Genomic DNA, 26,785 nt, shown 5'->3' with positions numbered 1-26,785 from the left:
GACCAGTCAACTCTGTTACTCTCCGCACGCAATCCACATTAGCATGGCTCAGACAAGCAAATACTTATCGCATTGATAGAACCATAAGTACGATACTTACTCACACGCACAAGTTTCCTTCTCCGAACCAACCAAAGTAACAAAATTCGCATTGAACTATTATTAGCATTTTGACATGTGTGACACCTGTGACGTCCTATGCTGACTCAACATTTTCTGCCAGCAGCCACCAGAACGATTCTTAAAAGAACGATTCTCCTACGGTCTCACGCGCGTTCCGAAATCGGAAAACGTGAGAAGGGGACAATATACTTACGGTCAAATCGGCACCGTCATTCGTCTGTCTCCCGTAGGAGGTTTTAAGTTTTAACAGATGTCTCGGCGTTCAAAAATAGTCCTGACCTGGCCCTCCACTGATGCGTTTGCAGCTTCTGCGCGTCCATCGCGCGTTAAAAGCCATTGAGTCGATTCCAACGGGCTGTTCCTCGACTTATCTCACGACCGCGCCGGTTTGAACAGCGCCGTTTTACCGTCAATACGAGCCCTGCAGTCCTCTTCCCGCTGCTTTCTCGCTGGAATGTGGTTGACAAGAGCGAATTCTCTTGCCAAAGCCAGTCTTTCGTGTCGGTATAAAGGCGTACCACCCAACGAAACAACATCCTCATCCTCCAACTCTTCAAACTTCCTCCAGGCTCCAGCAAATACACGATGGCCAGTCTGAACTCCGCACAACCTTTAAATGTCATCATCGTTGGTGCTGGTATTGGCGGCCTCACCACTGCAGTCGCGCTACGCAGAGCGGGCCACCACGTGAAGGTATTGCTCCTTTCGCACCGCCGGAGAAGCAGCTCTGACCACTCCAGGTCTACGAGTCGTCGCGAATCAAGACCGAAATCGGTGCCGGTGTGGCACTACAAGTCAACTCCGTGCGGGTCCTCAAATCGCTCGGCTATGAGCGAGAAAACCTCAAGGGCGGCGTTTTCGATGGGGTATGGAGCACTTTTTCTGGGTCCTTTCGATGCTGATGTCGCATAGATCAAGATTTTTAACGCAGAGACGGCTGAATCGAACGAGTATCCCACGCTGAATCTCGAGACCTTCAAGCAGGAGGGCATAAACGTGGGTCATAAAACTTGTGTCGAACAATGCTGACCCTGATTGGAAGGGGCTTTCTTGCCATCGCAGCGACCTTCACAATGAACTGCGTCGACTGGCTACCGAGGATAACTTGAATTCTACAGACCCACCTGTTGAATTACACCTGGGCAGCAGAATCGTCGGTTGTGATGCCGAAGCTGGTGCTATCACACTTGGCACTGGCGAAACAGTGGCTGGCGACCTTGTTATTGGTGCTGATGGGGTGCATGTGCGTGTTCACCTCTTGCTATCTGCGCCTATTCTCATAAAAATCCAAGTCAATCGTCCGAACGAGCGTTCTCGGTCAGGACATCCAGGCAGAACCGTCGGGTTGGTTCTGCTACCGCTGCATCTTCGATGCCTCCGAGCTGGACAACTACCCTGAGCTCGCGTGGGTGAAGGGCATCAAGAACGTCATGAGCGTCCGACTGGAAGACGCTGCGCTGTCAGAGTATATTGTCTACAATATTCGGGGCAGCACGCTGATCAACATGGTCGCATTTGACGTCGATTCAGAGCGACACACCCACAAACGTTTGTCGTCCGACTTTCCTGGAGAACAGTTGGCTCACTTATTTCCTAGCAACCTCTGAAATCGTGACCAAAGAGGCTTTCCTGGAGAAGTACCCAAAGTTCCATCCCCAGTTTACCCGCCTCTTCGACCTTCCCCTCGTCACCCCTGTCATTAAATGGCAGCTCCGCGCCATGCCAATGCTGCCCACCTGGATAAGAGGCCGCACGGTCATCATGGGTGATGCCGCCCACGCAACTCTCCCGCTTCTCGCTCAAGGCGCTGGAATGGCCATCGAGGAAGCGGCCTGTCTTGGCATCCTTCTCGCGGCCGGAACGACGCCAGACCAAGTTCCTGCGCGACTGGAGGCATTCCAAGCGCTCCGCAAGGACCGTGGCGAATTCGTCAACGTACAGTCGGTTGCCCAGACAGACCCGGAAAACCGCGCCAAGTTCATGAGACGTATGCATGAGCACTTGCTGATCGTCTCTCTCACTGACCGCCCTCTCCCAGGCTCAGACTTCCAGGCGTATTTGGTGGAATATGACACGATTTCAACGACCCAGAAATATTACGATACGCATTTTGGAGGGGTTAGTGCTGGTCTGTAGGAATAATTGTACTATTGAAGAAACTTTCCTGTTTTCCTCTTGACGTGATCGGGCATCACTGGCATCAAAACCTTCTTTTTTCACCATCACTATGGGCAATGACCAAAGCATGCCCACACCAGCTTCGTTGCTGGACGACTTCCAACGCGGAGCCGATCAAGGACAAGCTTTCGGTGGACCTACGTTCTTCCAAGATAACGGTCCGCATTCCCTCCCACCATCTCCAATAACTTCACCGTCTTCAAGCGCGAGCCAATGAGCTCAAGGACGAGGCGAATGCTCTATTCAGGGCCCGGGACTTTGACGGGGCGCTTGCGGCCTACACAGACATCATCAATACCTACGACGACCGCGTTATGATTGACACCATCCGAACAATACGCTGCAACCGGGCAGCGTGTTTTCTGAATCTGGGCGACCAGCGATTTGACAGCAATGCAACTGCTACAACGAAAGATGAGGCGAGGAGGCTGAATGCGGCCGCGGCAGAAGCGTACCAGGGATGTGTGGACGACTGCAACATCGTTGTCTTGTTTTTGGGCTCGGAGAGTGTGACAGAGAAAGCGAAACTCAGGCGAAAACTGGCAACAAAGGGGTTAAACGACATCGACGCGCTGCGCAAGGCTGCAGATCCCACCTACCCGGGACGACCGAAGTACGATGTGGATGTGTGTGGTATTCTCATGCTTTGGTCTCGACTAACTTACTCGGTTAGGAACGACGAAGACAGCAAATGCAGGAGAGCAGCGCTCTGGCAGCCAAATTCGTTGACAAAACTGTCCGCGAGGAACATCGCCCCTTTGAATACGCCGTCCGTCGGGAGTATGATGACGAAGAATACGTTTCAATGCGGGATATGGTCCCAATCAGCCTTATGCGAGGGCCAAGAAGCGAAGAAGAAAAAGACTCGTTTGACGCCAAGCTAGGCGCGTTCGTTCGCAAAATCGTCACAGCTCACGAGCCCGAACTCATGTCGACATCGGACTGGAAGTGTTTTGTTTGCAACGAGAAAGCGACCACCTGGCTGCATGCCCCTATCGCAAACTTGGAGTCGTTTTACCCAATCATCAACGACTATGGCCGGCCGATATGCCACAAGCGTGGTCGCTGTGCAGAAACTGCAAAAACAGATATGAAGAAAGAACAAGTAACCATGATGGAGGAAGGAGTTTGGATTGAGACGCATGAGGATCAGTAGCTAAACATGGGGAATGTACTGTGTCCAAGCAGGTAACTTATAACCATCTGGGGGGACTGCTACAATGTTTACCAAGGCCAAGCCCAGCAAGAGTATGCGAACAATGATGTCCACCAAAATCAGGGGAGTAACAAGTCCAATTCCACCAAAGAGAGCATTGCGCCGACCAAAGAGAACATTGCGCCAGTCGCTGTGGTCGGACGCCCATGCAACTCCAAGCGCCGCCACGAGCAAGAGACTTATTCCACCCATCACACAAGCTGCCCCTCTCCACATTGCCTGGCCTGCTGCCGGGCTGAATACCGTGTTCCACGCGGAGGCATGAATGAGAGCGTATAGCGCTTCTGCGACGACAAAACCAAGAATCATTTGGAGCGAGGCGTCTTCTGGAAAGAAAGTCGGAACATTCGGCGCGCGTTCAACGACATAGTCGCATGGCACAAGGTCCAAGGAGGGGTTCGACAATAGTGCTTCCCATACCAGCTGCCATCGTCGTTGATCAGCAGGCTCAAGCGTTATTTGTGCGTGAGAAGGGAAACTGACGGTTGCTTGCCGGGTACGATTCCACTGGTCGCGAAAGGTGATCGGGTTGACAAACTGGAATTGGAGACTTGTATTGGGGAAATACTCGCCCTTGGAGAGTGTAATCGCGACTGTGGCATCATCGCCGAAGGCAGACGGTGTGTCCTCAACTGCTTGTGGTGCACCGACAGCAGCAGACGAGCCCTCCGCCACTGGCGGCAATTCGGGAGTCTTCGTCTGAATGCTGATAATGTTGCATTCAACACTGAGAACCGGCTCCTCAAGGCCAAAAGCACTGAAATCCCGTAGTCTGTCCCCAGCCATGATTGACAGAGACAAGCGGGACAGATAACTGCACGTGTACATGTAGGCGCATAGTTGACGTAGTTTCTGATTGTCCCCGACCTTGATGGTATTCGGGAGAGTAATGTCCTTCGGTTTCTTGGACCATAGCACGTAGGTCACCAGCGTGTAAAGCGCATGTCCTCCCGTGGTAACTTCTAAAGGGCTGACTGAGAGGTGTTGGGCTGCCCGCGCAATACATTGGAGACAGAACCAAGCGGCCTGCATGAGCGATATCAGTTTCGTAAGCAGATCCGCCTTGCTTTTGTCCTGAATGTCTTCTGATGTGACGCGGGGAACACACTCCGGCGCGTGTGCGAGGAGAAAACGCAATCCATTGGGTGTCAGGGTGAGACGATCACTGTCTAACGGGAAGAAAAAAGGCTGATGGACCGTAGATTCGGAAGAAAGATCGAGCGCAAAACCGCCCATGACGGTGTAAAAGCCATGAACGAGCGTCCAATCTGCTGATTTAGTGGTCTGCAGCTGTCAAGACTGTGCAGATATGTAGCCAAAGAGCCACGTACTCGAGCTGCGAATATCAAACGCCAGAGGGAGACAGGAAACCCTCGAATGCTCTTCCACCATGACTTCGATTTCTTGCTTTCTTGATTGGATGGCGGCACTGGCTCCTGAACCTCATCATTCTGGACCAAGTTAGCGGTCGGAAAGGCAGCTCAGCAAAAACTGACCATATTAGTCATCGGCATCGCTTCCTCGTCTGTTTTTTCTGCCTTTGACTCGGACGAGCCAAGGCTAAGTTTCGAAGCAATCCATCTCCAAGCCACCTTAACCTTCTTCCATAGTGGAGTTTTCGGCGTTGGAGGCGATAAGCTCGCCACCAGATTCCTCGCTTGCAGGTACTGATTCCAAGCGATGAAGGTCACCAACTCGGGGAAAAACAGCCCGAGCAGGAGCCAGCCGACTTTCCGCAGCAAATGGCGCTTACGGGCGGCATGCTCAGGGATGTTGACATGGATTGCGGTCCAAACACAGAGGAAGAGCGTCAAAGCGCAGCTTGAAATGATAGCATACGTTCCACGGGTGGTGGGCTCAGGAACCCACCAAGAGAGCCTGTGGGCAATGATGAGACGCTGAATAGTGAGGCAAATGGGCAACACAACATGGTGGTCCTCCACAAGGCTCCTTCCCATCGTTGGCGTCTATTTCGACCAACGTTTTTGACAGTCGGCGACAAAAGTACGTGTGGCTGTGTGACTGATCAAAAAAAAGGATTGAATTCTAAGAATAGTCTACAGGCTGTGTAGCGCCGGACGCGTTCAAAACCCCTTAACCGCCTCTTTCAACCACTCGGATATCTCTGACGCAAGCTCCTTATCGTCCGTTCTACCCTTCGGAGCAGTCTCAACGCCAACAGGGACGAAGTATTTCCCATTGACAGCCTCGGGTGCTGCGAATGTCCCCGCCCAAAGTTGCGTGTAGGCACCGACTGGCGCCGGCGAGAAGGCAAGTCCCGTGATGAATTTCATGATACCGGGACCGTTGCTGGATAAGTGTTAGTTCGTTGCGGGGACTGCATGCGAGCTTATACCGCTGAAGACCCGTTTGAATCAGTCCGGGATGGAGAGAGCACGAAACAAGAACGTCGGGTGGTTGGGTCGAGGAGTAATGGTTCGAAACAACGATGTTGCCAAGTTTACTAGACCCGTACAACGTCCTACAGTGGAGATTAGTCTCGGATCGGTTGTGCGAAGAAAACCCACCAAGGCGCTTTGAGCCGTCCCCACTTTTTGATCAACGCATTTCGTTTCGGACCGTCTTTGAGCGAATCGAAAAGAACCTCTCGTTTGGCGGCACCGGTGTGGGCATCGGAGGTTGTGTGAATCACACGAGCAGGTTGGGAAGTATGAGCATGCGAGGCAGTGAGAGCGGGGAGCTACATAGGATGATGGCATAAGTTTTTACAATGATAAAAGAAGGACGACGCACAAGGAGTTCTGTGAAGAAGTAGTGGCCAAGGGTGTTTGTGCCAAATTCTATGAATTCTGAGAACAAAAAGACAGAGACAAAAGACAACGCACGCAAATCGTAGCCTTGAGCAGTCAGCTGCTCAGTTGGTGGTATCATAACTCCGCTGATATGTTTGAGTGGAGAGCTCTAGGATGCAAAGAACACGTACGCATTGTTAAAAAGCAAGTCTAGTCGTTTTTCCTTGCTCAGAAACTCTTCAGATGCCTTGCGAACACTGCGTAGATCCGACAAATCCAGTTCGAGGAAGACAAGTTTTCCCTTCCCCTGACCGGTAACCTCGCCCTCAAGCTGAGCAATGGCTTCTTTACCCTTGCTGGGTGACCGGGCAGCGAGGTACACGGTTGCGCCTTTCGCGAACAGAACCTTGACGGTTTCGTAGCCAATGCCAGAGTTCCCCCCTGTGACCAAGGCAATCTTTTCAAGACCTGCATGAGAAGATATCGCCAACCGAGGATTTGGTACTTACTTTGTCCGTCATATCTGGGACATCGCGCATGGATTCGAACTTGGTTGCTTTTGAGTGCATGGTTTTGTCTGTACAATTACAGCTGGTGATTCAGATGGGACGGGTGAAGCTTCTTGAAGTAAGGGGCCGCCATTTTGTACTGCTCTCCTGAAAGCAACGCGTCTTAGCGGCCGTGCGCAGTCAAAGTCTCAGTCAAGCGGAAGATACACGCAATCCCACAAGCCGCTTAGTCACATAAAAGCACGTGTTTCCATCGGCCGAAACACACCATCGATTGCTTCGGTACCATGACCAACTGTTTCTCCTTCGCGCTCAACTATGGCCTCGGTATAGCAAGAGTCCTGTTATCTCTCTTCTCATACCGACGCAATTGCAGAATCTAGTGGAATCCCTTCCTGAGAGCGTCTACACCAACTTTTTGTCTGATGTCGCAAAATCGCGTTTGCCATCACCTAGTATGTATATTGAGTGCACCTCTCTTCGATACTGTTTGAACTGCGCTAGTCCGAAGCCTCTTCCCTCTCGAAGCCACTCCGGGAATGATATCGCTCTTGGCTGGGAAACCAAACCCAGCCTCGTTTCCGTTTACTTCGTTCAGCTTTACCGCCCGTGCACCACCAGGGGACCCCTCGGGAGTCCCACGAACTGAAGAAGACATTGCTGTATCCCTTTCTAATGCGGATCTTGCCGCAGCATTGCAATATGGACCCACCAACGGCTTTCCCGCACTCGTAGACTGGTTTTATCAACTCCAGTCTGTTGTGCACGGGCGAGAGCGCGGAGAGGGATGGTCGTTGAGTATTGGAAATGGCTCGCAAGATCTGGTGTCCAAGGTCCGTGTATCGCAGGTTTTCGAATGGAAAAGCCCATGCTTTAGTAGGCCATCGTGGCGTTGCTTAACCCAGGGGACCCGGTCCTCGTTCAATCGCCTGTCTATGCGTGAGCTTGGGTTGTTGACTATGTGCAAATGGCTGACACCGCCAGTGGTGTCATTCCTTTATTCCACAGTCTCCAATGCAAACAAATCGGTGCGCTCTTCCCGTTAATGTACTTGACGCATGTTGAAACAGTTATAGAGGTGGAAGCGGATGCCGATGGCATCTCTAGCGATGCTCTACGTTCTATTCTCGAGCAGTGGCCCACCTCGAGCCCCAAACCGAAGATCTTGTACACGATTCCGGTGAGGGAACACAGCAACAGTTGATTAGTCTGACCAACCTTCAGTATGGGGGTAATCCGACCGGGGCTACTGCTTCCATCCAACGTCGTCAGGAGGTTTTGGCACTCGCCCGCGACCATAACCTGCTCATTATCGAAGGTACTTGTGGCAGTTGCACGCGAACTGATGTTGATATTCTTCAGATGACCCATATTATTACCTCTACTTTGGCCCCTCTGCTTCCCGTCCACCCTCTTACTTCGCAATGGAGCGCTCTGACCCTTCGTGTGATGGCCAAGCTGTTGGCCGTGTCCTCAGATTGGACTCGCTTTCCAAAGTACTGTCTGCGGGACTTCGAATTGGCGTGGTCTCGGGTCCCTCCCCGATCATTCGAGCCATCGATGCCCACACCGCAACAGCTAATCTCCAACCAGCCGGTCTCACCCAGGCCGTCGCTGCTGCTCTCATGAACTCCCCAACTTGGGGCCATTCGGGGTTTTTACGACACGTCGACAGTGTTGCCTCGCTTTACAAAGCGAAGCGTGATGTATTCGAAGAAGCGCTGCAACGGCATCTTGGGAAGGACGGACTGGCTGAATGGAGCACCCCTCAGGCCGGACTCTTTTTCTGGTTCAGGCTGATCGCAGCCGATGGAGATGGCGATTCAGCAGCGCTTGTGAGAACAAAGGCGTTTGAACGAGGAGTATTAGCACTGCCTGGGACCGTTTTCTTACCGGATGGGCGGAAGACCGGCTATGTGAGGGCGGCATTTAGCTTGCTTGGGCCAGAGGAAGTTGATGAAGCAATGAAGCGGCTGGCTCAGGCTGTGCGGGACGCTGCCGCTCAATAGTCGGCTTTGGCAATCACAAACTAGTCAACATCCTCTTAATCGATGCTGTATCGTCCTTCTTCAAGCCATTTGTTCTACCAGCGTGCTGGCCCCTATGTTTGAATCCAGCAAAAATGGCGCAACAAGTTCACCGATTGTTTGCCAGGATCCCATTCGACAGCGCCACACGGTGTTGGACACGCATCTTCTCGCCCATATACCAGATCCCTGAATGGAAAAAGCGGCTGTTTTCAATAAAATTGATGCGCCGCATGTCCGGCGGGTCTTGATTGAGAACTTTACGAGAATCAAGGTTCATCAAACACGGCGAAAACGCTCTTTGACAGACGCCGCGGGTGGGAGACAGCTGTCTCGTCCAGCAGACCAACGTGGTTCTTGTCAGACCGACTGGGAATAATCGGGGTTAGATTGTGTACTGAACAACGGATCGCGGCAACTTGGCTACACCGCTTCAAGTTATTGCTTCTGTCGAGGGCGTATGCTGGCAGGCATGGGCGCCAACATTCGCGGGTGAAACGGGGTGCTGACCGCATCAGATCAGGGTTGGAGCAACTTGTCTGGCACGATTGTTTGGTTCAAGCGCCGACGCGGAGGACCCGAGCTCGGGACTACACTGATCGTGGCGCGCTAAACCTGTGGCCTGAAATCCTAAACCCTGTCCAATCAGAAAACGTCGAGATTTTTTTTTACCAGAGTCTTGTGAATTTCTGTCCTTGCTTCTCAGAACAGCGAAAGCTGTCGGAGAGGAATGTCGGTTCGTGGCATGCGTACCGCCTCCACGCCGCCCGAGTGTTGGGACATTGCGATGACCCGAGATGGGCACGTCTTGCGTTGGCGGCAACGGTCGCGTTGACTGCCACCTGTGGCGACAAAAAGACATCTGCCAGCAAACGGTGTCTCGTGGGATTGGGAGGATTGCCAGGAACCTTCTGCCATGTCTTGCTCGGAAAGAAATCGAACCGGAATGGCATTCAGAGGGTCATCACAAGCGAGGCGGGAAGGTACTGGAAAAGGAGCCATCGGAGCCAGTCACTGGGAGCATTGACAAGAAAAGGACTTGACTTGCTCGGGAGCTGAGATAGATCTCGAGGAAAATATGCTGGTAATCTCCAGCCAATAGACTGAGAGAAGGCCGAATTTAGAGATATTAAAGCTTCCAGAATTGATTCTAAAAAGTATTTTTGAAGTAGAAGCCCACCCAGATCGTGCATTCGACATGCGCAAGGCAGGGGACTCAGGCTTCTGTGAATCGTTGAGCAATGCCGGCCATAACGGACTGCAGGTGGTTCAGGCCCTTTGAAACGTCAATATGGTGCTCATTGCCCGCCGGGGAGGATGGACTTACTAACAACAAGCCCATTCCTTGCCGCCTAGCAATGAGAAGGGCGATATCACTTTTTGACAGCGGAGAATTCCGGATACTTACATATAAGTGGGTCGCGTTGATGTTGGCAGTTACTGACCCGAACGGAGGGAACGATAGTTCTGAGCATAAGGTGCCTCTTTGAAGTCCGTAAATTAGGCTGTATTCAGCGCTGCAAAGAATGTGTGGACACCTGAAGAGTATGATCAAATGCTCCCATTCGCTCGCCCCGGCCAAACACGTACGAAAACAAAGACATCTTCTTTCCCACTAGTACTGTTACAGTATGTTATGTGTGCGTCCAGATCCAAAAGGCAGTACTGCCCGAAGACCGGATGCGCAAACTGTCAGTCAGAGTTGTGAGTGACGCATGGTGTTTGCGCTACCAGTGAGTGATCAGCACAGTCGTAAGAAAGCGGCGGAGCTGGGAATATGGAGACCCCTCGTCATGAGGAACAATGGGTCCATAGCGAACGAGCACTAGCGGCGGAACGGAAGTTATGTCCGCAGGCTGTTGCGAAGTCATAGAAGCCATAGTTACTCCGCCGCCGCCGTGAGGGAGCCCAAGATGAATGCTGGTAGGCAACGGGTCGCGGTAGAAGGAGTTGCACATCGCCGGTTGTCGATTAAACTCAGAGTTTGGATGTACTCCATATCGCCTCTGACGAAAGCGAGAGTGAACCTAGCGCAGAATTAACGGCTTCATCACCGCCAGAAAAAGAGCTTGGGAGTGATAGAGTCCGCGGAGATGATCGTCGACATCCGTTGTGCATCAAGAAGGATCGAATTCGAAGGGGACGCGACGATGGTTATGTGTCTCTCAGGTTCGTGGACTGCACTTACCCCTCTTGAACGCCTTCTTTGAAAGCGAAGGTAAACGACTTGCCATTTATCGTAACGTTCCTTTTCCAACCGCTTACGAAAAACGCTTTGTGTGATACGCGACGACACAAGCGAAGCCTCCCACGCCGATATTGTGTCCTCCCATTGTAATGACTCGAGGAGAAGGTGAGGTGGAGTGAGGTCATCAAAATCGAGATAGCTTCATTTTCTGAGCCCGATTTACACGATACAGTTGTTTGTTTCCTTTTACTCGCGAGGGCAGGTACACTTGTCTTCGTCCTTGACGTCCTTCATCACCTGTGGACAAGTTTGCGATGAGAAAAGATGAGCTCTGTTAGGCTTAGTGTGGGTGCTAACCGATTCGACGTGTTGTCCACATCCCTGGCAGTGGAATCAGATCAGGGCCATTGGGACTCGGGCTTAGCCGTGGACGCTACTGACCTTCCAGGTGGTCTTTCCACAATTGCTGCACTTGACGGCGAAGCAGGCATTGCTGGGGGCGGAGCTCAACGAATACATGATGAGAGTCGGGGGCAAAACGGTATAAAAAAGGCACGTCACAAAAGTGTTACCCCTTCTCTCCTTCCGCCCATTTCCCTCTCGCTTTCGACTGTTCGGCGGCCACCGCCTGAATGGGTCTGCGTCCCAAACCACCACGATGGATAGCGCGCCCGCCGCTCCCTCCAAAATATACTCTCGATCTCGTGGGGCGTTTCTTATAACACGGAAGCTTATTGCGAGAGGTCATAACTCGTTTGTCTATCTGGCTGAGCGCAACACGGATAAGACACCATATGCGGTGCGTCTATTCTGCTCACCTGGCTCATTGTGTTGCTCAATATCCCTCTAGTTGAAACAAGTGCCCCGAAACAACAAACGAACAGAGAATCTCCAGCGATTGCGAGACAGAAACCCTGCCCGTTCAGCCTTACCCCGTACTACCTCCGGCCCCTCACCCCTTGTTGTTCGTCGAGGCACAGAAGAAGTCAAAGTGCAGAAAGAGGTCGCAATCATGAAGAAGTGCGACCATCCCAACATTGTCAAAATTCAAGACTTCATCGACGATCCTTGCAATGACTCTGTCTATATTCGTGCGTTGCTGTCTTACCAAGCGAGCCATGTTTACATACTCTTCTCAGTCATGGAGTACATGCAAGGTGGCGAGCTTCAATGGCGAACTCAGGCCGATCAACCGTGCTTAACTATGGGCCAAATCAGACGAGTTATGCGCGACGTTGTCCTTGGAATCGAATACCTCCATATGCAAGGAATCATTCACCGAGATATCAAGCCTTCAAACATCATGTGGAACAGTGACCGCTCTCGCGTAAAAATTGGCGACTTTGGCATCGCCGCCCTCGTTGAAGCGGAGACTATGGATGGGGATGTACCACGACATGCTGGCACTCCCTCCTTTCTTGCACCCGAGATTGCTCCTGGTGGTGGCGGGTCCACAGAAGTGACGTTTGCTGTCGACCTTTGGGCACTGGGCGTAACTCTCTACGCCATGCTCTTTGGCGCTTTACCCTTCCGAGCACAGATCACCGATTCTGGTCCAGTTGCCGCGCAGAACTCGCTATACCGCAGCATTTGCGAAGACTCATGGACACCGCTCGCCAATATGTCGTCTCAGGCTCTTCCAATAGCCCGGGAAGATTATGGCAACGGCGGTGTTTTGTTTCTTTTGAATGGGCTATTGACCAAAAGCCCCGAAGAACGTTTCGACGACGAGGCGCTCAGGGTATGCGGTCCTCATCTTTCTTCGAGTTTGTTGTTAATGGCTTTAGGGCATGATGACTTACGGCTGGCTTTTCGCAGACATCGAGAAACCCGCAGACTGGACGCAAGTAACGACCCCCTTATTCCACCCTCCACTTGTTTCCGACCCCAGGCCTCCTTCCCCACCTCCGATTGCGTCTGGTTCTCGTCGGGCGAAAAAGATATCCGTTTCGAAGCGTGACGAGGCCAACGCCATATCAGAAACCAAATTCAAATGGCCGGTGTTCTTTCATCTCCCTCGACGAGTCACGAACCTTTTCAAACCGCTCAAGGCAGTCGAAGAGGAGGAGGCGATCGATGGCCGTGGCCGACCACGTGGATTCATCAGCAATCCTGAAAAGGACCGCAGTCTCAGGCGTCGATCAAGCAAGTCCAGCGGTAAAGGGAAGGCTAGAGAAGATGTCGAGAACCCTCAAGCACTCGCCAACAAATCGAGGAAGCCGGCCAGAGTTGCGAGACATAGTGTTGAAGCGTTGAGCAATACCCGCGCTAATGCTTCTGGCGGAGTCGTGCTTGGTTCTCCTACAGGGCCAGTCAATGTTACAGGAAAGCCACGACTTGCCGGACTGAAGGATCGAACCAAGAGCCAAATCGACACGCGGTCACGAGAAATCGATCTGTCTCGACAACGCTATGCGCAATATCTTGATCAATTTGCGGCTGGTGAGGAGGAAGAAGAAACGTTGAGGGACGGGACGATCATCGGGATGGGCGTGGGCATCGGGCTGATCGTGATGGCCAAGCAGCTTATGGACGACTTTGGCTCGGAAGACGACGAGCTGGAGGAGAGGCATATCAGTGGGCCTGAAGATTCAGACTACGGCGAGGATCAACGGGAGCCAGTCAATTTGTATGGCGAAACCAGCAGCGACGATGAAGAGGGCGATGCACCGATCGAGTTCAAGCGGCGGGTTAGGCCGGAACCAAGAGGTCAGGGACACGGAGAGTGAGGCCATATACCCTTTCTTTTACGACAAAAAAAAGAACGAGTTCACGGACACTGATAGATACTTAGACACCTATATGCATGTATGGACAAAGTCTCTAGCGTTGTATCTGTTATATGTAGAACCAGCCTGACGCGAAGGAGAGCGAGGGAGAGCGGGAATCGCAGCATTACGTGACTCAGTGGACCCAAGACAATTTTTCTCCCCTTACCGTCTTCCATAACCGCCCCAAGGAACTTACATTCGCGTCAACAAAAACAATGACGACGCCCCCTCTCCCTCAGCCTACATTTTTAACTCTCTACCCTCTACCAACTATTCCGCCAACGCCATGCATAGAGTTCCTCGACAATAATGTTGCACCACCAGAGCGACAATTTGCCGCGATTCTTACATCGATTCGAAGCGCGGAGGACAGCATGCACGCTATTGACGCAGAATTGACTCGTTTGAAGGTGGTGGTCGATCAATACAAGCAACGCCGACAAGAGCTCGAAGAGTTTGCCCGTGTCCATGGAGCAGTAGTCTCTTCGTTCCGCCGTGTGCCACCGGACGTTCTGGGGGAAATATTTCGTCACGCGTTGCCGGTGGATGGACATGGGGAGAAGGATTTGGCCATACTGGGGAAAATTGGGGCGGTCTGTCGCCAATGGCGGAATGTTGCGGTCAACACACCACTTCTATGGTGTCGCGTCAATGTTTCTCTCCTACCTGGCGCACTTGGTGACCTCTTCATCCCGAAACAGTTTCGCCGGGCTGCGCTTAATATCGAGCGCTCGACCACTGCCCCCCTCAAAATACACATAAACGCTTCCGAAAGGCCGTTGGATGGTGTTGCCATGGTCCACAAACTTTTCGACCTCCTCCTCCTGGAAAATGCGTCCCGTTGGAAGGAAGTGGACCTCAAAATCACGCCCAACCATTTGGGCTATATTGCCACACGAGGAATGTCCTTTTCCTCAGTTACATCCCTGTGCCTCAGCGTGTCTGGTCGCCAAAGAATCACTCACAAATCCGCCCGGTTTTTTGCCTCTCTCGTTAGCTTGACGGAGCTTGAGCTGGGCTTCCACTCAAGCCTGACGGTTAATCGCCAGATGGGAATACCCTGGGCCCAGCTCCGCAGTTGCATATTTGTCAATTGGCCGTTGAAAAAATTGCTCTCCACAGACGTGCTGCCTATGCTTGCTCCATTCTGTCGCCTGACACTGCGCCGATGCCGCAACGGTGACTCCCCGTTCACTTCGTTGCTGTTGCGTGTCTCCTCTCTCTATATCGTCAAATGCTCTCCAGAAGTAGTCCGTCGCCTTCTTCAGATTTCTGCAATGCCCCACTTGAAAAAACTGGTGATTCGTAAACCGTGGGCTCGCCAGTGGGCTATCTTTACAGATGACCGGCCTTTTTGCGATCACGCGGAACAAATTACTCAATTCCTGGAACGCTCCGAGCATGAACTGCATCTCACCCATCTTGGCATTGCATTCACGAGTGCTTCGTCGCTGCCCGCTTTTGAACGGCTCTTGAAGATGCCGGCAGTTTCCTCGGTTTCCAATCTCGAGCTCTTTCTGCCAGATGGACGTCGGCCATTCCCACTTGCAGCTCATGCACCACATGTGGCTCTGGCCCACGTTCCTATTCAGGTCCACAGCAAGATCCTCAACCGACTGGCGGACAATCCCGAGCTACTTCCGGAGCTGGGTCTATTGCGGCTGCTTGTCCACTCCCCGTTCGACGGCAATATCCTTCTGCGGCTCACCCAGCACCGTCAGAGGCGTTTGCGGCAAATAATTATCGAGAATGCGTCTGCTATGGCTTCCTCCAAGTTCTTGACGGACATCGTCCCACCAGAGACAGTAACGGTGTTACGGAAGAGAGGTGTAAAGATAGCACTTAGTCGCAGCGCATGGGCCGACGTATGATTTGGGTAAAAAAGTAGTTCACCCCAGGGAGCCTTGGTATGCAATTGTTCAAAGTTTTCGCAAAGGTGAATGAGGGGGTCAATGCGAAAGTGGTTGGTCTTGGTAGGTAGGTCTAAATGCCGACCATCCTGACTGTCCCTGACGACGAGCGCTCTAAAGATGCGACTGATAGATTTGCTTCCCGAAAATAGCTTCGCAAACGCTTATTGGCAGTCGAGCAGATTTAGGACACCCGGCGCTGCTTCTCGTTCTCATCAGACTGGCTGGGGGGTTTTTAACACTGGCATTAGCCTATGTTGCGACTCGTCGATCCTGCCTCCCGAGTTGACCTATGCGGCGATGCGAAACCGGCAATAATTGACATCGCTATGCCTCTTTATTTAGGACTAGCGACCGGTTTCCGGTGAAAATAATGCTCAACGAGTGACTAGCATCAGCTGTGGCCTGCCCTGCGAGTAATACGTCGTGTCATTGTTTGATATATCGATGAACTCGGGCGCTCAGGCTGCCTGATGAGGAATCTTTCTGGTACAAACGGTTGGGGGATAACACCACAGGCTGCCTAGATTCGACATACTTGCGTCGTCTGAGGCTTTGGGAAGAAGAGACATAATTTTCCACGGTCAATCGAGGGATCGGGAGGAAGCGGGGAACTACTGAAAAATATGGCACAGTTGATCGGCGCGCTGACAGTGCGCGTCCATCAAATCGCTCTTTCTCAAAGGCCGCTCCAACGTTCAAAATGCAAGCGCCATCGAAGTGTATCGTCTCTTACCCTGCTCCCACTCCCCACGTTCATTCGCTTCATCCTCCCGCTTCTTCTTCAAAATGACCTCCAACCGAGGCTTCACACTCCTTCCTGCTGTAAAACCTGCTGTACCAGTCAAGCTCATTCCTGAAATTCCAACCGCCACCTTTGTCGCTTGGACGTTTGGCCGTGGCTCCGTTGTACGTGCTACGATATATTTACATTCTCATTCTCACTATCGTGGTCAGATTTGGAGAATTTGGCCTGCTGTTCTCTTTCACACCGTCTTCGCAGCTGTCGTGGTCTACCTCTACGAATACACCGACGAAACGATCCAGGTCCCCAATGTGATGCTCACTGTCCTCGGTGTGGTAATCGGCTTTGTTATTTCTTATCGCGCCATGAGCGGGTGAGTTTTGTCTCCAATTGTTGGGTGTGGCTGATGCGGCATTTTAGATACGACCGCTATTGGGCTGGCCGTGCCGCTTGGTCGGATGTCATTAAAAACGCTCGAGCTTTGGGCCGTGTCATTTGGTACCACGTCCCGCCTCGTCTGACCCCTAAGACTGCGGAGGAAACAGCGAGCGGCAAGGTTATTCGATCTGCACAAGAGCTTAACAAGGCAATGGCGGAGAAAAGGATGGCTCTTGACCTTGTTCTTGGGTATTTCCAGCCATTTCATCGTGTTGATCTCTGTTTAATATGCACCAGGTTCGCTGTTGCTTTAAAGCACCACATTCGTGGCGAGCTTGGGATATACTATGACGACCTTTACCATCTTGTCCGACCTCTCCATGATGTGGGTATCATATCCAACCCTGGCCCTTACTAACTGATTCTACAAGCACGCACACAGTGTCAAGCAACAGCAAAGATTCATGGCCGAAAATGCCGCATCTATTCTTCCTCGTCGCAACGGAGCAATGACCTCTTCTTCACATCTTCCTCAAGCGAAAACGCCACCGCCACCGCCAACCTCTTCAGGCCCGCCAGCTTTACTCCCCAGCTCCAGTGTTTATGGCACTTTCGACCCTTCGCGCAATGGCTCGCGAACCTCGCTGAAGCAGACGCTTCATCATGCCAGATCTACGGACTCGCTCCGGTCTCATCACGACCAACCTCTCCTGCCCGGGGCTAACCCAATGAATGAGCAACGAGAGATCGCTGCTGACCTTATTCCTTTCGCGGGCGTTTTCTCCTCCGTCCGTCGGTGGTTCCACGAAAAGTTTGGCAAGAAGACTGAACCCATTATCGTACGTGTCTACATTTTACGCCCAGCCGTTTGACATACCTGAAAACAGCCACAATATCACGGTGGCCCTCCTCCTCGCAAATGGGCCGGTCCAATTCATCCAGACGTCAAACTGATGAAACGCAAACCCGAGACGGGAGAGAACTTGCCGGAAGAAGTTTTACGCTGTCTGAGCGAGTGGTGCAGCGTCTTGGAAGACCGTGGTACTGTTGGAAGTGGATTAGGTGGTATTCTCGGCGGTATTGCTGCCTTTGAAGGCTCTCTTGCCAGTATGTCTCCGTTTTTTCTGTCTAATCTTTAGCTTATGTGTTTGCCAGCATTGGAGCACATCCTCACCACGCCCCTACCATTCGTCTTCTCTGTCCACATTCGCCACACTGTCTGGCTTTACCTTTTCCTGCTCCCCTTCCAGCTTATGAACGACTTCGGCTGGCACACGGTCCCCGCAGTCTCAATTGGCGCGTTCATCTACCTCGGGTTTGTAGCTGCCGGAGAGGAAATCGAGCAGCCGTTTGGCTACGACGAGAACGACCTGGACCTCGATATGTTCTGTCAAGACATCATTCGCGTGGATATCGAGTCGCTCAAGGCTGCACCGTGTCTCAACGCGTATCTAGCGCCACACGAGAGGAGCGAAAATGGGCGGGAGCATGGCTTGGTCAGACACCGTTCGATGACTCTGACTGAAGCAACAGCTCAGGATGAGTTTGAGGATGTCAGCGACGAGGAGGTCGGTGGTGTTCTGCGATAGTTGTTATTCTCAGCTACTCTATCTATAGCTTACTTATTTTCCCTCTCTTTATTTACTTACTTGTGTGCTGTACCTGTACCATTCCTTTAGCTTCACCTGCTCTGCAAAAGATGGCGTCAATGCATCGTCGATCAAATAAATGTCTCTCTCTCAACCACCACTACCACCGACTCGGAAGGTTCGACCAACACCATGACCAAAGGGGAACCGGCGTTGTGATAACTGCTATCATGAGGCCATAGTGCGTCTGCCACACTTTTCATTTCGGTCTTTTTCGTTCTGATTGACCTTTCCTAGCTACAGGCATCCAGTTGCCTGCTCGCTGTTCATTGCCAACGATTAGCATCCTACTTTCTTATGCGACTCTGACACCTTGAAGACTAAAAATTGACCCTCCGCCGCCGCCGGCACAAAGCTACCCTGGCACACAAGCGGGGCTTTTACGTCAAAGGCTTGCCACGAGCCCATGTCTTCTTCGCAAAGCCACTCGCATCGTCGAGCACCCCCCGTGCGGAGAATCCCTAGACGACCACCGCCTTCTTTCGATGGGGTCATTTACTCGACTGCTCCGACCTCCTCGCCACCAGCAAGTCCGCCCAGAAATCAACAAAGACGACCAGGGATCATCAGAGATGTTGCGAGAGGGTCAATAGGCGCTGGGTACGGTCCATATCCGGTGAGTTGAATGTTTTGGTAGATCGTTGGCTCAGACTGACATTGCTACTTCAGTTAGACCCCAACGTCAACCGTCCCAGAAGAGACAAACGCGCCGAACCAGGGCCGTTAGCGCGTTCAGAAACGGTCAGCGCGAAATGGGGGCGGAATATCAACCTCGACGACACGGTTCACAATGGCCTGCCAGAGTCGCGGTCGAGACATTACTTCCAAAACCGCGTGGCAATGGTCTTTTCGCTCCGAGGGTGGAGCAACATTTTGGCGATATTCTCCATATCGTTGGCGCTCCTTGCGCTGTTCATCGGCTACCCTATAACACTATTCCTGATTCGCCCTCGATCATCGCCAAATGCCAATGGGGGCTTTAACCTGGGGGGAATCAACGCGTCGGGGCAGGTCCCTGCGTTGGGGAATCATTTCCCGCGTCTTATCGATCCTGACACGCCAGAAGGCGCGATGGAGTACATAAACCCAGACGGGAAACGTTATGAACTGGTCTTCAGCGACGAGTTCAACCAAGATGCAAGATCATTTTACCCTGGCGACGATCCATACTGGGAAGCTGTCGATTTACACTACTGGATGACTGAAGACCTAGAGTGGTATGACCCTGCCGTATGTTTCTGCTTTTTGAGTCTTTTACTGTTTCAACGAAGCATAGGCTATAACAACGCGTGATGGAAAGCTTGTCATCACACTTTCTAACATGAGCACTCACGACCTCGGCTTTCAGAGTGGTATTGTCTGCTTTTCGTCTATATCTCCGTTTTATTTAGCTCCCCTTTAGGCATGCTTCAGTCTTGTAATAAAGTATGTTTCACGACTGCGTACATCGAGGTTTCGCTCAGTCTTCCTGGGTCGTCCTCACAAGTCGGTTTCTGGCCTGGTGTCTGGACAATGGGAAATTTGGGGAGAGCGGGCTATGGAGGAACAACAGATGGAACATGGCCGTATGCATCTTAATTTTCTGTTTAAGCTGTTCTTACTTTCATATCCAGGTATAGCTACAGCGAATGCGACGTTGGGACCTTTCCTAACCAGACGGCTCGCAATGGCCAGCCTGCTGCCAGCATCGGTGCAGATGGAGAAAGCATCAGCTTTCTCCCAGGTCAACGCCTTTCTGCATGCACTTGCCCTCATAGCGACCATCCTGGACCGCTCAAAGCGGGTAATTTTGTTGGTCGCGGAGCGCCAGAGCTTGATATTCTGGAGGCTCTTATCGAAATCGAGGGAACAAATTACCGTGGTCAAGTCTCGCAGTCCTACCAAATCGCCCCATACGACGCACAACGAGCTTGGAAAAACGACTCTTCCGCGGCACATATCGACAATCCCGTAAAAACTGCGCTCAATCAGTTCATTGGAAACGAGTACCAAGAGACGTTGTCTGCGCTTACCTTCATTGACCCGTCCGTCTATGGCGGGAATGGTTACGCGCGGTATGGTGTGGAATGGTACTCGAATCCCGACAAGAGGGGCGACTCTTATGTGAGCTGGTATGCGCAGGGAAATAGGACTTGGTCCATTACCGATGACGCTCTGGGGCCTGACAGTCGGACTGAGGTTGGCGCGAGACTTGTTTCTGAGGAGCCAATGGTCTGTTTTAGATGTACCTCTTTTGACCGTCTTGGTTAACATTTTCTTTCAGTACATTATATTCAACTTGGGCATCTCACCGTCCTTTCAAGCTCCGGATTTCACGCGGCTGGTCCTCCCGGCCGAGCTTCTCATTGACTACGTGCGGGTCTACCAGCTCCCTGGCACGAAAAACGGCGTCACGTGCGACCCACCCAGTCGGCCAACAGCTGCTTATATCCAACAGTAGGCGTTTCTCTGCAGCCAGCGTTTATCTTTCCTGATTACAACCCACAGACACGCTAATGTCTACACGAATCCTAATCTTACGACCTGGGAACAGGCGGGATACGAGTTTCCGAAGAACCAATTATATGACGGTTGTTAGTATGGCTAGCATACCATATTAAACATATGAAGTTGTACAGATAGAAATATAATGCATGCTCGCAGGAGTCAAATCTTTCCTTGGTGGTGATGTCATGTGATCAGCTGATGTGTCAGCAACGTTCTGACTGTTTAGCAAAACCATAACAACGCCCTCCTTGAACTCTGCACATAGACCATATGCTAAGACTGGGCTCGCCTGGATTCCCAGCCTCGATTTAGGACTCACAGCGCAGCCATGACAACACACGGACACAAGCTTGAAAGTCCCAAATTTTTCAAGTTATCCGCACAAGTTGCGGCACAACAAAGACTGACAAAATCGGCACTTGGTCAGAGAATGACCTTCAAACCTCAAACATGTTCAAGCTCCGTCATTGTCTGACATCGGCCGTGTCCATCCCGTTTAGCCTTATTCAACGGACGGAGGGACGGCGCCCTGCTTGGGTGATTACATCATGCGCGTCAGCTTCACCCAGTCATCACATCCACTCGCCGCCGCGGTATGCCGCGAAATATAAAAACGGCGCATCGGGATATGCCTCCTTCCCCTCATACCGACTCCCTTTCTTCTCCAAGCTTACTCGAGGATGCCTCGCGAACAACCGAAGATAACGACTACTCGGCGAATTATCACCACGCCACCTTCGAACGTGGTGGTTGGACCCATTTACCGCTATACGATGGAGCAGGAGGCACAAATAGCGGCCTTAAGTGCGGTTAGTCGAATTTGCGGCCGATATTTGCTGGTGACCAAGCCTCTGTTCATAGTACACGTCGACCATTGCCCTACCACACACCCATAGCTACCATTTATGGGAGCAGCGGTTCCTTTCTCGGCTGGACACGCATCCGCGGTATATGCGCGCCGCAAAATGGCAGTTAGAAGATGCAAAGAAGCGAATTCGCGCTACGATGGAATGGCGGCGCGAGTACCAGCCCGACTTGATAACACCCGACGAGGTGCGGGTTGAAAGCGAGACGGGGAAACTGTAAGAGTCTATGAGCCACCTGCTGTTACTGACCACTTGACGGCCAGGATACTCAACGGGTTCGACAACGAGGGCCGGCCAATTCTCTACGTCCGCCCCGGTCGGGAAAACACGGAGACGAGCCCGCGGCAGGTGAGGTATCTCGTGTGGTGCTTGTGCGTCCTTCCGCTATCCCGTCCGATCGAAATATGCTGACAAACCGAATCACAGGGAACGCGCCAAAGACCTGATGCCGCTGGGCCAAGAATCGGTCGCCATAATCGTCGACTACAAATCAACCACACTACGCACTAACCCGTCGATTGCCGTGGCGCGCAAGGTCCGTCCGTCCTTCAAATTCGTAGTCGGTCATTTATCGAAACTTAGGTTTTGAATATCTTGCAGCGACATTACGCGGAGACCCTTGGCCGCGCTATCGTCGTCAACCTCCCTCCCCTGCTGAACTTCTTCTTCAAGGGCATCTCGCCTTTCCTCGACCCAGTCACGCGGGAGAAGGCGCGCAAACATTCCTGCTTCTCTCTTTGACCTCGTCTCACCAATGAACCAGATGCGCTTCAACCCGCCCCTGTTGTCCCTCATCCCCGCCTCCCAGCTTGACGCTGACTTCGGCGGCGACAACCACTTCGAATTCGAGAAAGACGAATACTGGAGACAATTGCTTGACGCCTGTCACATTGCCCCCGACGGCACGCGTGTGCTGTCTCCGCGCTCGAGTATGAGCACGATGTCCTTGCAGGACGTCAAACTGCAGGAGGTAGATCTGCCGCCCAGTCTTGTGGTCTCCGAAATCACCGTTTCCTGAAAATCTGATGCATTTTGTGTTTTTCAAGCATAAGCTGTTTGTATTTCTTAGCTGTAGCTCTTACCGATGAGACGAATCACAACTTGAATGGTTTGTGTCCTTTCAAGTTCTGTGTGAGGTACCAGAATCGGAGGATAAAATTGTGTTATTACAGTCCCTGTGGTCCACAAACAACTAAGTAGCTGTAAGTATGACTTGAAGGAAACGGCAACTTCCCAAGTATCGTCGGTCGCCCACAAACAGTCTTGGAAGACGGTTGTTGGCAACACGTTGATGCTGGAGTCAGCAGCTGGACCCACACATCAAGCAGTGACAAGCACCACAAACTTGCCCTTGTCTCTGAACAATAAGCAACACACACCCCCCCATTTTAATATAAAGCAACTGAACGGTTCATCGCGGATACTTACAACTTACAAGCATGACCACTCCTCCCCCTCCCAGCCCCGAGGCTTTCACAGCCCAATCGCTTTGCGACGTATGTTGTTTGATTCGCCTCCCAAGACTAATGAAAAACCTACTTGCAGTATTGTCACTTGCAGTCCAAGAAGATGCAGTCGAAGTATTGCTCCGTGATGTGCAGCAGAAAGGCGTTGCTTTGCATCGTCAGTGTTGTTCCTTTACCGACCGCTGAGCGTTGACGCGTCCGAATAGCACTGCAAAAGCTCAACCAAGTACCCGGGGTCGAACTACTGCGGCGATGTGTGCGAGGACGCGGCAGCGGCCAAGACAGCGGCGAAAGGCGCAAAGCTCTTGGCCCATGGAAAGCTTGACTTCGGAAACGTCGTGAACGCTGCAATTCGTACTATCCCGGCAGCAGGCAGCGAGTTCAACGCGTCTGCACCACAATTCACGCGTCCATGGGTTGGAGAGTCTGCAAGCAGGATGGCGAATATTCGGGATTCAGGCCAAGTTCACGATCAAACTGAGCTTCAGTCTGACCCTCTTCCCCCGCCAGGGCAATACCAAGCCATCCAGGACAAAATGGGAGATGCGGCGCGCTCTACGCTATCTGAAGAGCCCAAGCCGCTGGGGCCGCGGAGTGGGCGTGTTTCCGATTCTGAGGAGAGCGGAATCTAGGGTTCATGATGTGACTGTTTGCGGGGGCTTGAAAAATCCGGGGCGATCGGTCTGTACTTAGTGGAAAGAACAAGTAAAGCAGAGAGTGTGTGGATGGACGTTGGGTCTTGGATACGTTCTGCATGAATAAGAGAATGATGCCATCACTTAATTTGCTCTTAAATTACGCCTAAACCGGCTAGTTTGGTACCAACTCTATCACGGCTGATGCAGTGCCGTAACATCAGCGCCCAACGTCAACGACGGAGGGAACAGCGCTCAACGTCAAGCCGACGCACATCTTGCTCTTTACTGCGAGCAGCGCAAGGAGGCGTCGAACACAATGCTTATCGAGTCCTCCAAGATGGCACAACTACGGTGTAACTTTTTTTCGCGCCAAAAACGACACGCATTAGCCGGTGAACCACAAGGTGCTTGCTCTTTGTCAATCCCTTCGTTGAGCTAACTTTTCGTCTCGATAGCTCAAGCTCTGAAGGCATTACCTCGAAATACTCATGACTCTGCTTTGTAGCCGGCGAGACCACGCCTCTATGCACCGTCATGTCTTCTCTTGACATCCAGCTCTGGTCTATCGAGGAATGAGTTGAGGCGGCGCAGCATCTTGGGTATGTTCTTCGTTAAAAGTGTGAGGGTTCGACATGATTGGTTTATAGAGATGGAAGGAAGAATCTTCTCGTGTCATGAGTTCCCTCTATTGACTGTCTTTGGTGAGCGTTTTCTCAATCGCACGACATTGGCCAACTGACCTTGCGTGAATGCAGATCCGTCTGCCTCCACTGGGGATACCGCTTGCCTCTGATGACGGGTCGACAACGTTGGCGTCGCTGGCCTTCCAACTCTGTTCAACGCATACTTCCACCATGATCCCCGGCGCTGTTTTGGGATAGTGAAACCTAGGACGAAAACACACTGGTTTTGCAGGTCGTCCGCCTTACTGGACGACAGCCGAACAGCTGATGTAGTGATTCGATGCCACTCAAACCTGGGCTCCAGCTTCCCTTCCACCAACCCCACCAACTCCAGCTTGAGCGAGAACCCAACGGTTGTGCTCAGGCTTGACGCGGTCGCTATACCCCATGAGGACGTCTTGTCGCAACCCGTAACCACAAAGAGGTCCTCCCCCGCGTCGGTATCTGCTCCTCCCAGATAGCCCGATGCTTCTGCAAAATTGTACCAGTCCTCAGCGTGATGGCGGACGAATTCGCGGAAATGGGATTCGGGCAGCAAGTTTTCGCGTGAGGCTCCTTGAGGGAGGACCAAAGCTGCGCCAACTTTCGAGTTGAAACTCAGTTGTACGCTGCTACCGGCACTTGCTGGGAGGCATCTAAGCGTTGTGGTCAGTTGTCAACCATTCTCAATACTCCTTAAATACTTACGGGGGGATCACAGATGACGCCCCGACGCCTATGGATACTTCGCATATTGACGCTGTGGTTATAATAGAGCCTGGCGAATGGTACATCCGCTTCGAGATGTCGTGCTTGTCGAGCAAGAATGGGGCAAAGCCTTTGGGGACACCCAGCTGCCGGTTTATCGAGTACCCAGCGGGGGCACAGGCGTTGAAGAGCACCTCAAATGACCCGTCACGAACGCCAACGTTGTGGTATGCTCACTCGCCCGCTAGTGGTAGGTAGCTGCTGATGAATCTGATGATGTAACTATGTGACATGATGGCTGATCACCCTACTACAGGTGCCCCCTTTTAAAATGGCGGCGTCCTCGCCGCCTGCTGGCCTTCCCAACTGCTCAACTCGGCTTCCATCTGGGAGACTCTGTGCCGCTCGGCCTTCTCGCGCTCCTTTTTCCTCTCCTCTTCCACTCGCTCTCCTTCCTCGTGTCCCTTCTCCTTCTGTCGTCTCCTTAGATTCTCCATGAATATATCGTGTTCCTGTTTCAGCTGAGTTCCGTCCTTTGGTGTGAATGGCCTCAGTCTCCTGGTGCTGTAGTGTCCTGTTGTCGCTATCCCGTCCAGCGTTTCGAGCTCGTATGAGTTGACCCTTCTGGTTTTGACTCGGTAAGGTTCGCTCCATGGTCCCTTGATCTTCTTGTCTGCGCTAAGTGTTTTCATCCTCGCCGTGTCATACACCTGCACGAGGTCCCCTTCTACAAATGTCAGCTCCCCCGCGCGCGAGTCCTTTACCTTCTTATCAAACGCTGCCTTCCTTCCGCTCGCGTACATGAGTCTGTTATCGTATGCGTCCAGACGTTGTTGTTCCGCATACGCCATGTGCTTCTGCACGTCCGCTTCCGTTGGTCGTGTTTCCGCTACTAGGAATGGTGTCGCTGTCGTATTTACTGCTTGTGCAAACAGTATCTCCTTTGGTGTAAATCTAATTGACGGCAGTATACGTTGGTTCAGAATGTGTAGCGCTTGCCTGAAATACTTCGGCCAGGTTGCTGGCAGGTCGTCTACCTTCGCTTTCTTCCATCCGTCTTCTCCTAGCTTTGGTGCGCAGAGCCTGGCCAGCACGTAGACCAGTAGCTTGTTGGTTCCTTCCACCAGTCCATTAACCCATGGCGAGTATTTTGGTACTGGCATAAATTTGGTGCCCCACTTGTCGCATGTTGCCTTGACTGCGTTGTTAACGAAGTGCGTTCCGTTATCCACCATGAGTGCCTCTGCCGGCATGAAGTCGCGGAATATGTCGTCCAATACTTTGACGGTCTCGCCTCCCGTTCCCGCCCCCGTATAGATCTCTCCCCACACGTATTGCGAGGCCACGTCTATATACAAGCCTGTTGTCTTGAAGCCCTCGACACTCTTCGGTAATGTCATGTAATCCGCCGCGATGAGTTCGAACGGATGTCTGCGTATTATTGGCCTGAGTAGCGCGTGTAGTCCTGCTGGTCCGAAATTCTTGCACTCGCTGCACTCCCTTATTGCTGC

General features: G+C 52.1%; 9 protein-coding genes across 9 annotated transcripts; 7 read left to right on the top strand and 2 right to left on the bottom strand.

Annotated features, from left to right (window-relative positions):
* Positions 1–708: 708 nt before the first annotated feature.
* Positions 709–2,259, top strand: MIND_00287700 (FAD/NAD(P)-binding domain-containing protein; the record flags this gene model as incomplete). The annotated part of the gene is made up of 7 exons (XM_037359741.1): positions 709–816; positions 864–989; positions 1,036–1,119; positions 1,166–1,366; positions 1,416–1,671; positions 1,721–2,110; positions 2,162–2,259. 7 exons carry the CDS (start codon positions 709–711, stop codon positions 2,257–2,259), a joined length of 1,263 nt encoding a protein of 420 aa, XP_037224836.1.
* Positions 2,260–2,344: 85 nt separating this feature from the next.
* On the top strand, positions 2,345–3,457 carry MIND_00287600 (uncharacterized protein; the record flags this gene model as incomplete). The annotated part of the gene is made up of 3 exons (XM_037359740.1): positions 2,345–2,459; positions 2,506–2,927; positions 2,975–3,457. Exons 1-3 carry the CDS (start codon positions 2,351–2,353, stop codon positions 3,455–3,457), a joined length of 1,014 nt encoding a protein of 337 aa, XP_037224835.1. The 5' UTR covers positions 2,345–2,350.
* Positions 3,458–3,708: 251 nt separating this feature from the next.
* Positions 3,709–6,839, bottom strand: MIND_00287500 (uncharacterized protein; the record flags this gene model as incomplete). The annotated part of the gene is made up of 13 exons (XM_037359739.1): positions 3,709–3,717; positions 3,761–3,940; positions 4,001–4,801; positions 4,849–4,968; positions 5,014–5,395; positions 5,446–5,484; positions 5,633–5,827; positions 5,874–5,999; positions 6,046–6,218; positions 6,272–6,318; positions 6,364–6,416; positions 6,462–6,727; positions 6,780–6,839. 13 exons carry the CDS (start codon positions 6,837–6,839, stop codon positions 3,709–3,711), a joined length of 2,451 nt encoding a protein of 816 aa, XP_037224834.1.
* Positions 6,840–7,066: 227 nt separating this feature from the next.
* MIND_00287400 (PLP-dependent transferase) lies at positions 7,067–8,788 on the top strand (the record flags this gene model as incomplete). The annotated part of the gene is made up of 8 exons (XM_037359738.1): positions 7,067–7,106; positions 7,163–7,234; positions 7,284–7,612; positions 7,660–7,718; positions 7,764–7,807; positions 7,856–7,959; positions 8,004–8,097; positions 8,142–8,788. 8 exons carry the CDS (start codon positions 7,067–7,069, stop codon positions 8,786–8,788), a joined length of 1,389 nt encoding a protein of 462 aa, XP_037224833.1.
* A 2,864-nt stretch (positions 8,789–11,652) lies between these two features.
* On the top strand, positions 11,653–13,723 carry MIND_00287300 (Other/CAMKK/ELM protein kinase; the record flags this gene model as incomplete). Its single annotated transcript, XM_037359737.1, has 4 exons — positions 11,653–11,793; positions 11,845–12,085; positions 12,134–12,735; positions 12,782–13,723. The coding sequence occupies 4 exons, from the start codon at positions 11,653–11,655 to the stop codon at positions 13,721–13,723; spliced, it is 1,926 nt and encodes a 641-aa protein (XP_037224832.1).
* Positions 13,724–13,980: 257 nt separating this feature from the next.
* Positions 13,981–15,636, top strand: MIND_00287200 (F-box domain-containing protein; the record flags this gene model as incomplete). The annotated part of the gene is made up of 1 exon (XM_037359736.1): positions 13,981–15,636. One exon carries the CDS (start codon positions 13,981–13,983, stop codon positions 15,634–15,636), a length of 1,656 nt encoding a protein of 551 aa, XP_037224831.1.
* Positions 15,637–18,853: 3,217 nt separating this feature from the next.
* On the top strand, positions 18,854–21,025 carry MIND_00287000 (GH16 domain-containing protein; the record flags this gene model as incomplete). Its single annotated transcript, XM_037359735.1, has 7 exons — positions 18,854–19,063; positions 19,117–19,677; positions 19,724–19,799; positions 19,850–20,012; positions 20,061–20,658; positions 20,711–20,883; positions 20,935–21,025. The coding sequence occupies 7 exons, from the start codon at positions 18,854–18,856 to the stop codon at positions 21,023–21,025; spliced, it is 1,872 nt and encodes a 623-aa protein (XP_037224830.1).
* Positions 21,026–21,614: 589 nt separating this feature from the next.
* On the top strand, positions 21,615–22,818 carry MIND_00286900 (CRAL/TRIO domain-containing protein; the record flags this gene model as incomplete). Its single annotated transcript, XM_037359734.1, has 6 exons — positions 21,615–21,743; positions 21,796–22,016; positions 22,064–22,171; positions 22,227–22,335; positions 22,383–22,511; positions 22,564–22,818. The coding sequence occupies 6 exons, from the start codon at positions 21,615–21,617 to the stop codon at positions 22,816–22,818; spliced, it is 951 nt and encodes a 316-aa protein (XP_037224829.1).
* Positions 22,819–24,576: 1,758 nt separating this feature from the next.
* MIND_00286800 (uncharacterized protein) lies at positions 24,577–25,360 on the bottom strand (the record flags this gene model as incomplete). Its single annotated transcript, XM_037359733.1, has 3 exons — positions 24,577–24,596; positions 24,645–25,222; positions 25,275–25,360. 3 exons carry the CDS (start codon positions 25,358–25,360, stop codon positions 24,577–24,579), a joined length of 684 nt encoding a protein of 227 aa, XP_037224828.1.
* Between the last annotated feature and the right edge of the window lie 1,425 nt (positions 25,361–26,785).

This window comes from Mycena indigotica (genome assembly GCF_014461135.1).
Source record: "Mycena indigotica strain 171206Taipei chromosome Unknown Mind.scaff0002, whole genome shotgun sequence".
NCBI classification, from domain to species: Eukaryota; Fungi; Basidiomycota; class Agaricomycetes; order Agaricales; family Mycenaceae; genus Mycena; species Mycena indigotica.
Note: the sequence above shows the minus strand (reverse complement) of the source record. Positions and strands in the feature narration are given on the sequence as shown.